The sequence below is a fragment of the Lactuca saligna genome, chromosome 2 (genome assembly GCF_052625555.1).
Source record: "Lactuca saligna cultivar CGN05327 chromosome 2, ASM5262555v1, whole genome shotgun sequence".
NCBI classification, from domain to species: Eukaryota; Viridiplantae; Streptophyta; class Magnoliopsida; order Asterales; family Asteraceae; genus Lactuca; species Lactuca saligna.
In genome coordinates this window covers 97188215-97199542 of record NC_136418.1, presented here as the reverse complement: position 1 = coordinate 97199542, position 11328 = coordinate 97188215, and the positions used below count along the sequence as shown (strand labels likewise).

At 33.9% G+C, this 11328-nt stretch overlaps 3 protein-coding genes across 3 annotated transcripts; 2 read left to right on the top strand and 1 right to left on the bottom strand.

Annotated features, from left to right (window-relative positions):
* Positions 1-459: 459 nt before the first annotated feature.
* On the bottom strand, positions 460-1836 carry LOC145031220 (chalcone synthase 2-like). Its single transcript, XM_078979731.1, has 2 exons — positions 1617-1836; positions 460-1532 (listed from the first exon to the last, which is right to left on the bottom strand). The coding sequence occupies exons 1-2, from the start codon at positions 1792-1794 to the stop codon at positions 541-543; spliced, it is 1170 nt and encodes a 389-aa protein (XP_078835857.1). The 5' UTR covers positions 1795-1836; the 3' UTR covers positions 460-540.
* Positions 1837-5175: 3339 nt separating this feature from the next.
* LOC145029896 (uncharacterized) lies at positions 5176-7680 on the top strand. Its single transcript, XM_078978344.1, has one exon. It carries the CDS (start codon positions 5176-5178, stop codon positions 7678-7680), a length of 2505 nt encoding a protein of 834 aa, XP_078834470.1.
* Positions 7681-8924: 1244 nt separating this feature from the next.
* LOC145029895 (uncharacterized) lies at positions 8925-9912 on the top strand. Its single transcript, XM_078978343.1, has 4 exons — positions 8925-9018; positions 9107-9354; positions 9425-9751; positions 9817-9912. The coding sequence occupies exons 1-4, from the start codon at positions 8925-8927 to the stop codon at positions 9910-9912; spliced, it is 765 nt and encodes a 254-aa protein (XP_078834469.1).
* Positions 9913-11328: the final 1416 nt, after the last annotated feature.

Here is an 11328-nt window from a genome sequence, read left to right as displayed (position 1 = left end):
TTTTGGTTGTGAAGATGTAATCTGTAGTGTGTGTATAAGAAAAACAAGAATGGTGTAAAAAATAAGGAGTAAAAGTGTTGTATTTATAGGTAAATAAATTGGTTAATTTTATTTATTTATAATTTTTTAAACAAACTAGCCGTTCAACGGCTATAGTAACGGTTAAATTGAGGGCTTCGACTTGATTGGGCGTGCGATTCCGTTGTGCCGAACACGAGCCTAAACGACAACGAGCCACCACGAAACAACGGGGTAGTGTGCACGCCCGTTGTTCGTGACCAGCTCAACCACGAACATGCTAGTGCTTAGTATACCACTCGGCCTTAGTGACTATTTTTCAACGGTCAGCGACTATATTATTTTTATCACATGATTATGAATTTTGTTGTAGTAACGAAATAACACACAAAAGATCTTTGCTATTATTTATTGGCATGATAAAAAGCTGAAAAGGTACAGTGTAAATTATTTAATGCAAGCTAAGAAGATTTTTGTACACCATACCCCACATCCATGCGTAACTAAACCACGATAAGCTTATCAAATAGACACACTATGGAGGACCACAGTATCAACGGTGAGACCGGGTCCAAACCCAAACAACACACCCCACTCCAGACCCTCTCCTGTGGTTTTAGCCCCATCTATAGCCGAAGAGCGTCGCATTTCATCTAGTATAAACAAGACACAAGCACTTGACATATTTCCATATTTACTGAGAACCTGTCGTGAGGCCCTTAGTTTCTCCGGCTTAAGGCTTAGTTTATCCTCCAGTTGGTTCAATATCGCAGGGCCACCTGGATGTGCAATCCAGAAAAGTGAGTTCCAATCTTCAATGCCCAAAGGTTGAAACGCCTCAACCAAGCTTTTTTCAATGTGTTTTGCTATAAGTCCAGGAACGTCTTTAAGTAGTTGAATTATAATCCCAACCTCACGAAGGTGCCCTTCAATTGCAGCCTCACTTTGCGGGAGAATCGTTTGGAATCCAGAAACGATTTCATAAAGTGGCTTTTCAACATTAGGAATAGGGTCAGCACCTACAATCACCGCAGCTGCGCCATCACCAAACAAAGCCATGGCTACGAGGCCATCAAGATGAGCTTCACCAGGTCCACGGTAAGTTCCTGCAACTATCTCGGAGCAAACAACCAATACACGAGCACCCTTATTGTTCTCAGCTAAGTCCTTCGCTAAACGAAGTACAGTGCCTCCAGCAAAACACCCTTGATGATACAACATCACACGTTTTACCGAAGGATTAAGGCGAAGGAGCTTTATGAGCTGGTAATCAGCTCCAGGCATGTCAACACCGTTTATGGAGCAAAACACGACGTGGGTGATCTTTGACTTCGGTTGGCCCCATTCTTTGATGGCGTGAGTTGCAGCTTCTGCACCAAGCTTTGGTATTTCCACGATTGAAATATCTTGTCTTTCGTCTAATGATGGTGCCATGTGGGCGCAAATGTTTGGTTTCTCCTGTAACATCTCATCTGTGAAGTACATGTATCGTGTTTTGACCATGGATTTGTCACCTGAAACATTGCCAAAGAGAATCAATTTAAAAATACGAACCACACATCAACATGAATGGTTTGATATATATACATATAACGTACACATGCGTCTAAATTTTTCCTTGAGTTCTGTCATGTGCTCGCTTTTTGTAACACTAAAATAGGAATCGGGATATGTGCTTTGAAGAACACAGTTAGGTGGGGTTGCGGTTGCGATAGCCAGAATTGTTGCTGGACCTTCGGCTCTTTGGGCCTTGTGGAACTCCTGAATGTTAACCATTCTCAGGTGATGCTGAAAATGGTGTTGAGCACTTTGAGATTGGAATTTGTGTGTTGAGTGATGGTTGTATGGTGGTAATTTATAGTTCGGGTATTTCAAATTCTCATTAGGATGTTGGCACCTAACACTTGCTAAAATAGCCATCATCATGAATTAAATCTTTTAGTCCTTCTTCTTTTTTAACAAATAAAACACTAATATTTTTGGTTTGGGTATGTTTTGTTTTTACTTGTACAATAGAAATGGCATATCCGGTGTATCAAACCAAAACATATCTCTATACTAATAATCTCTATACTAATAAAAGAGTCGTTCTTTTGCCATGTGTCAATATATTAGACATCTTAATTAATATGATATCATTTATCAATCTATTAATTCTCCCTTTTAAATTTATTAGAACTCGTAATTAATGTAATGTTATTTGTTAATGTATTTATCCTGCATTTTCAATTTTCAATTTTCAATTTTATATTATTGTTTTCATTAATTCACAAAAAAAATGTCTAATATATATATTAAAAATTAATTTTATATATTTATTTGAATCAACGATTATAATTTCACATAACTAATAAAAATATCTCGTAATTAATAATTTATTTAAAATAATTAATTAATAATTTTGAAATTTTATTATAAAAAATTAATTAATTTTATACCCGTGGTTCACTACAAGAAATAAACGCATTAGCGGCGACGCCTATAGCGGCGACGCATAGCAATAGCGGCGACACGTAAATGACGCGTTACGTGTCGCCGCTATTGCTATGCGTCGCCGCTATAGGCGTCGCCGCTAATGCCCTCATTTAGCGATCCGCGTCGTTTTGACCCCATCCGTCTGATTTCACTTTGATCTAACGGCTGTAGAGTAAAGCGGAGACGCGCGCTATTTTTTCCCTCCACATGTCGCCGCTAATGCCCTTATGTCGCCGCTGTTGCCCTAATGTCGCCGCTAATACCCGTCGCCGCTAATACCTAACGCAGATTACCCCCTTCACAGGTTCCCTTTCTGCCATTTTCTCTCTACTTCCACTTCTCTCGTTCTCCTCTTCTTCTTTCTGTAATATCACGGTTTTTTTATTAGTTTGTGGAGTTGGAATTGCTTCTTGGACCGGTGCTTGCCTCTCATTCCCCCAAGACAGCCGTAAACCGGTGATATTTTTGCAAATTCCGAAATTGCCCCTCCTTCCACAAGGTCGAATTTCTCATCTTTTTGCTATGATTTTTCTGTTTTTGTGTTACTTAAGATGATAAAATGTGAGTGTTTTGTTGGTTTGTGTGTGTTTTGTTGAAATATTTTGTTTGATTGTATATATTTTGTTGAAATATTTTGTTGGTTTGTGTGTGTATTTTGATAGGAATGTGAAATATTTTGTTTGATTGTATATATTTTGTTTGATTGTATATATTTTGTTGAAATAAAATGTTTAGATTAGATTGATATATAAAAAAATGACATGAATATTTTGTTGAAATAAAATGTGAAATATTTTGTTTGATTGTATATATTTTGTTGAAATAAAATGTGAAATATTTTGTTTGATTGTATATGTTTTGTTGAAATATATTTTTTTTTTCAGATTTGTAGGAATTTAATTATGCATTTTGTGTATATTTTGATATTTATGTTTAGATTAGATTGATGTATAAAAAAATGACATGAATATATACATTTGTTGGATTGAAATTTATGTTTATACCACATTGCCTTAAAATGAAAGTTAGATGTTTATATTTGTATGAAATTGGAATATGCAAATTAGATGTATACATTTGACTTAAGTGTATGAAATTGGAATATGCAAATTGGATTAAATTGGAATATGCAAATTGTATGAAATTGGATATATACATTTGACTTAATTCTATGAAATTGGATGAAATTGAAATATGCAAATTGGATGTATACATTTGGCTTAATTACGTTATTAATAGCAACCTACTTCTAGTAATGTATTGTATATGGTTTCAAAGTGTTTAATTTATTAGTGACTTAATGTTTGGCCAACCTAATAGGAACACACTTTTAGTGACTTAATGTTGGTCATTACAACTTTAGCTTTAATTATATTAATTATAAAACTAACTTAATAGCAACGTACTTCTTGTGATTTTAATTTAAATAGAATAAAATTAAATTAATTTAAAAAAACATTAAAAAATAATAAATTAATTGTAAAATCAACTTAAAGTAGTTTTAAAATCAAGTTAATGTTAATATTAAAATAAAATAAAATTAGTTTAATAAATAAATTAAACTAATAACAAAAAAGAAAATATTAAATTAATTATAAAATCTAATTAATTTACTTTTAGAATCAAATTAAGTTACATTTGTAAAATCAAATTATATTAATTATAAAACTAACTTAATAGCAACGTACTTCTTGTGATTTTAATTTAAATAGAATAAAATTAAATTAATTTAAAAAAAACATTAAAAAATAATAAATTAATTGTAAAATCAACTTAAAGTAGTTTTAAAATCAAGTTAATGTTAATATTAAAATAAAATAAAATTAGTTTAATAAATAAATTAAACTAATAACAAAAAAGAAAATATTAAATTAATTATAAAATCTAATTAATTTACTTTTAGAATCAAATTAAGTTACATTTGTAAAATCAAATTATATTAATTATAAAACTAACTTAATAGCAACGTACTTCTTGTGATTTTAATTTAAATAGAATAAAATTAAATTAATTTAAAAAAAATATTAAAAAATAATAAATTAATTGTAAAATCAACTTAAAGTAGTTTTAAAATCAAGTTAATGTTAATATTAAAATAAAATAAAATTAGTTTAATAAATAAATTAAACTAATAACAAAAAAGAAAATATTAAATTAATTATAAAATCTAATTAATTTACTTTTAGAATCAAATTAAGTTACATTTGTAAAATCAAATTATATTAATTATAAAACTAACTTAATAGCAACGTACTTCTTGTGATTTTAATTTAAATAGAATAAAATTAAATTAATTTAAAAAAAACATTAAAAAATAATAAATTAATTGTAAAATCAACTTAAAGTAGTTTTAAAATCAAGTTAATGTTAATATTAAAATAAAATAAAATTAGTTTAATAAATAAATTAAACTAATAACAAAAAAGAAAATATTAAATTAATTATAAAATCTAATTAATTTACTTTTAGAATCAAATTAAGTTACATTTGTAAAATCAAATTATATTAATTATAAAACTAACTTAATAGCAACGTACTTCTTGTGATTTTAATTTAAATAGAATAAAATTAAATTATGTTTCAGTTGAATACTTTTTGAATCGTCAACTTTATGAATACTCTACTTGATTTTTGTTTCCTATAAAGTAAACCTTAAACACTAAATTATGTTTCAGTTGCATCATGTCTATTGATAAAAGCTGGACTACTAATCCACATCGTCAATCTCCCGAGTTCCAGCTAGGGCTCGACACTTTTGTCGAGAGATCCATGTTACATCTAGATTGTAAAGGTAAAACCAGATGTCCGTGTGAGAAATGTGATAATCGTTACTTCATGAATCCGAAAGCAATGAGACGTCATGTTCGTATATATGGTTTCAGTCAATCATACAAAGCATGGATATATCACGGTGAACCTTTAATCCCTCCAGTTGTAGATGTTGTATCGCCAAGCAATGAGATGGCTGATGTTATTGACGATGTTATGTGGGAGTCGAGAGAAAATAACATAAACCTCGATGAAGGAACCTCGAATACAGGGGGTAGTGGTGTCGATGATGATTTTGAAGAGTTGTTAGAGGCAGTCGAAACCAAGTTATATCCTGGTTGTTCGTTTTCATTCCTTGATTTTTTAGCAAAGCTGATGCATATGAAGGTCAACAACAAATGGATTGATACTTCATTTGATCAACTCCTTGAGTTGTTGCATTCGGCATTTCCACCGGGCAACAAGGTTCCCCGTTCATATTATTTAGCAAAAAAGAAACTGAAGAAGTTAGGTTTGGGGTACGAGTCAATTCATGTGTGCAAAAATGATTGTTTTCTCTTCTGGAAGGAACACAAGTCATTGCAAGTTTGTCTCGTTTGTAAAGAGAGTCGGTGGATTGATAAAAACACCAAGGGCAAGAAAGTGGCTCATAAGGTGTTACGGTACTTTCCAGTGGCCCCTAGACTACGCCGTTTGTATTGTTCACGATACACTTCCAAAAATATGATATGGCATAGAACTGGGAGATCAGAAGATGGTGTGATGCGTCATCCCGTTGATGGAGAGTCTTGGCAAAAATTTGATGAAGATTTCCCTGACTTCTCGAGTGAACCTCGCAACGTACGATTAGGGCTGGCAGCTGATGGCTTTAATCCATTTGGTAACATGTGTAATCCGCATAGTACGTGGCCGGTTGTACTCACCACTTACAATCTGCCACCATGGCTTTGTATGAAAGAGTCATCATTCATGTTGGCCTTGTTGATTCCCGGCCCTAAAGCGACTGGAAAGGACATAGATGTTTTCCTTAGGCCGTTAGTGGAAGAGCTTAAATTTTTATGGCAATCAGGGATACGCATTAAAGACGCAGCGACAAACACATTCTTCACGATGAAAGCTATGTTGTTATGGACAATAAACGACTTTCCAGCTCGTAGTAGTTTATCGGGCTGGAGCGGACAAGGGTATAGAGCATGCCCGACTTGCAATGAAGACACTCCTTCGTACCGTGCAGTAAATAAAGTCGTTTATATCGGTCATCGTCGGTTCTTAGATGCTGATGATCCATTAAGGATGAATTTGAAATTTAATGGGCAACCAGAGACAAGACCCGCTCCGAGACACTTTACTAATGAAGACATACAAGATCAACTAGGTCGTCTAATACTTCGTAAACCGGGTAAACATCCTAACACTCTCAAAGAAAACATGGATCGGCAAGGATTCGAGTTGAACTGGTCGAAACGTAGCATATTTTTCGAGCTCGAATATTGGCCTTCTCTACAGCTGAAACACAACATAGATTTGATGCATGTCGAGAAAAATGTGGGTGAGAGTCTTTTGGGTACTTCTATGATGAATGATAAGAGTAAAGACACATCAAATGCTCGTGAGGACTTGAAAAATCTGAATATCCGGCGTGATCAATGGTTGCAAAAAAAGGGTAACAAGTTCACTAGACCACATGCAAGCTACTCATTCAAGAAAGCTGACCGCAAAATCTTTTGTCAATTTATAAGAGATGTTAAATTTCCTGATGGGTTTGGATCTAACATTAGTAAGAAAGTGGTAGATAATGATACTAACATTATTGGGTTGAAATCTCATGACTATCACATTCTTATGCAACGTTTGATACTGATTGGAGTTAGAGCGCTATTAGATAAAGAAACTTCTACACCAATTGTAGATCTTTGTATGTTTTTCAAGCAAATTTGCTCCAGAACACTAAAGGTGGAGGATATGAGGAAAGCAAAAGAAGACGTTATTAGAATCTTGTGCAAGTTAGAGTTGATTTATCCGCCAGCGTTTTTCGACATTATGATTCATTTAGTTTTGCATTTACCAGATGAAGCGATTGCTGGAGGCCCAGTATGTATGAGATGGATGTATCCGTTTGAAAGGTATATGAAAAAACTAAAAAACTATGTCAGAAATAAGGCGAGGCCGGAAGGTTGTATAGCTGAAGGTTATATTGCTGAAGAAGCTTTGACATTTTGTGCGATGTACCTTCGAGATGTCAATCTCCTTGAAAGAAACGAAGACGTTGTCATTGAAAAAACAAAGTTTTGGATGTTTGAGTCCAAGTGTCGACCGACGAGTGCAACGCAAATCAAACATCTTGATATAATAGAGAAACGTAATATTGAATGGTTTATATTGAATAGTTGTCAAGAAGTCAGACAATACATCGAGTAAGTGTTCTTACTTTTAATTATCTTTCATTATTTATTGTTACTTTTTTCCATTCATTAATTTAATATATATATATATATATATATATATATATATATATATATATATATATATATATATATATAGAAAATTCAAATCTGAACATCCTGAAAGTGACGAAAAGACCGAATTTCCCAGCTGGTTTCTTGAAAAGGTAATCATAATTAACAAACAAATATCTTTCATAAATTTAATGAATCAAGAATACATAACACATCAACATATGTTTAATAGGTTTATCAGCTGGAAAAAGAAAACTCTCCTGAATTCCACAAAGAGTTGTCAGCCCTTTCAATGGGTTCACAAATGGATGTTTATACTTACACTGCGTGCATAGTCAATGGTGTTAGGTTTATGGTACTTAGTCGTGATGCACAACGCAAAACGCAAAACTCTGGGGTTCTAGCGGTTGGTGAGAATGGAGAGAAATATTATGGCCAGTTAGAAGAGATTATGGAGTTGCAATATCCATATGATTATTCGACTGTAATATTTCGGTGCAAGTGGTTTGATACAGGAGATATTCCTGATGATAATTTCATAAGTATCGACACAGAAAAAGAAGCGTACCAAGATGATCAACTCATATATGCTTCGCAAGCCAAACAAGTGTTCTACATCCGCCAGCCTGTTAATCATCGAAGAAACCAAAACAACAACCCTCGTTGTATCGTCGAGCATGTTAATCATCGAAATATTTGGGATCTACCATCCGACAATCCTCGTGTCCAAAATGCTTACAGTGACTCTGTCCAAGATGTCGACAATGTGGAGGCCGAAAATGTTGACATAGTTCAAAACAACTCTTCATCTGGAGCTAGACTTTTTATTGACTTCTCACAATACTTTCAAAACAATGTTGATGTAGCTCAAAACAATGCTGATTATGATGATGAAGACGAGACTGAAGTACCTCCGCCAACGGGTAGACTCGATAATGTTTCCGATGAAGACACTGATTATGATGATGGCGATTCTGATTATGATACGGATGAAGAAGACATTGAATTATATGATCAAGATTCTGATTAAAAAATCAATTTTTTTTGGTAATAGAAACTTTATTTGAAATGTAACTTTAATTCATATTGTTTGTTTAAGTCTTATTTATGTTGTTTGTCTATATTGTATATCTTACAATTTCGCAGGGTAACTAACTTTTATTCATATTGCAGATGAGGTTTACTTGGGCAATACTCTTGGCCATGATGGCCGATGTTATGGGGCTTGGACACGGAGGTGATGGAGCCGGGGATCCACCACCTCCAGGAGGCTTTGGTCGTGGTCAGCACGAACAAGATGGTGAGTTTTATTCTGATATATTTATTAACTATTTTTATTATTTTATAATAAGTTATCATGACTAATAGGTTTAATTGTATTTTTGCAGCCGAGCTTCCTAAAAAAAGGAGAGGCATGTCAAAAAATATTGAGTTGGGAAAGTTGATAAGGGCAAATAAGGGAAAGCCCATAGATTTGGATTTCGACAGGGAGATCACATATTCCCCTGTCGGGAAGCGTGGTAATTGGTTCACCCATGAAATTGGGAGGTATTTGTGGAACAATGTCCCTTTCAACGTATCTGGTTGGGACAATGTTTCCCCCGCTTTAAGGAACGCAGCAGTTGTTCATCTAAAGGTAACTTGGATACAATTTTAATTTTAGTTGTGATTGTTATTTAATTAACTAAACTTTTTGTGTTTTGCAGAATAAATTTGATTTGGATAAGGTTAACATGGATCCGGAGCGTGCTCAATTGTTGCGGAGCATTGATTCAAGTCTTGCAAAAGTTTACAGAGGTCGAAAAAGTAAAGCTCATGCTTATTTTAAGGAAATCGGGGGGCCTGCAGATATCCAAGCTGCATTAAACAACCCCCCTAACGGAATGTCACATGAAAATTGGGCGAAGGCAGTCGAACACTTTCAAACGCCAGAATTTTTAAGGCGTTCGGCGTCAAACAAGGAATGTCGTGCAAAACAAGTAGTTGTAAATAGAGGGGGGTCGAGCTCATATAGCAATGCATGTTTTAAAGAGGTAAGTTATGATATATTTAAATATTTATTTAAAGTATAACTAATCTAAATTTTAATGTTAAATAGGATATCAGTCGAATCGAAGCTTTTCGTAAAGCAAATTCCAATCGCCAAGGGGTATTTTATAGTCCGGCAGTAGAGCAACAATACGTAAGTGGTTAATTTGTATTTTTCATATAAGTGTTTATATTGTCAAAGGTATTTAGTAATCTAATTTTTATGATTTTTATTGTTTTTAAAAAATACAGAATGCTTTACTCCAAGAGATAAACCAACGAACCCAGTCTACTTCTGAGGCAAGCGGTCTAGCACCAACTGATATAAAAGATTGTTTTGAAAGAATATTGGGTGTTCGACGCGGACATATCAGAGGCATTGGGCGTAAACCCCCTACCGTTGTGTCTATGTATGATCAGCAACAACCAATGACACAACAAGAACCACAATCACAGGTAATTGTTAGTAAATGCTATAATGGATTGGTATAATTAATTATAATGTTATTCTGATATATTGTTAATATATTTTGTTTTTTTTATAGTTGCAAATGCTGCAAACAATACTACAGGACCCGGCTTGTTCTGCAGCATTGGAAGAGTGGTTTCGCTCATTGCCGTCACAAAATAATGAAGATGATGATGAGGACGAGTAGTTATTTTAGGATTTAATGACACGTTTTGTAATTCGAAACAATACTAAATGTGGTATATATATATATATATATATATATGTATTAATATTTTGGATTGATTTTATGTATTAACATTTTGGATTGATTTTATGTATTAATATTTTTATATAAAATTATCAGATTAATATTTGGATTTGGATTGATTATAAATTCAATGTGAAATAAATAAACAAAAAAAATAAAAATAAATCAAAAGAGCATTAGCAGCGACGGTAATAGTGGCGACGGCGTCATATTAGCGGCGACAACATATTAGCGGCGACGAGACGCATTAGCGACGACAGGAGTATTAGCGGCGACACCAAGTATTTGCGGCGACAATGAGCGTATTAGCGACGAATCTATACCGGCGACGTATTTGCAGCGACGCGTCGCCGCTAAAGGTATTAGCGGCGACACGCCTAACCTTTAGCGGCGACGCGTGTCGCCGCTGTTGCCCAATCTTCTTGTAGTGGTTTCCACAGGTTATAAACTAGTAATATAATATATTATCGACATAAAATTTTGAGAAAGACTGGTTTCATTCCCAGTTACATAAAATTTTGTAGACCTATAACATATAATTTTAAGTTGCATATTTTTTTATCATAAAAACTTATATTAATTGATTTGGTACGTTTCTAAATTTTTTGATTTGGTGAGGATAGATTTTGAGCATGAAATTGGAATTTGCAGAAGGGATGCATGATGAGACCCAACTACCAGAAGTATTTCCTGCAATGGAGCGAATATTAATTGCATTTCCTTCCGGAAAAAGCCTGGAAAGGTTTGATGGGGATGCCGAACGAAACGAAGCGAAAGAAGTATGTCTCCCGACTTCCATTGGTGCAATCATATTCATTGCATCTACTTCCAAAAAACCCAGCTACCCAAACAAAACACATAAT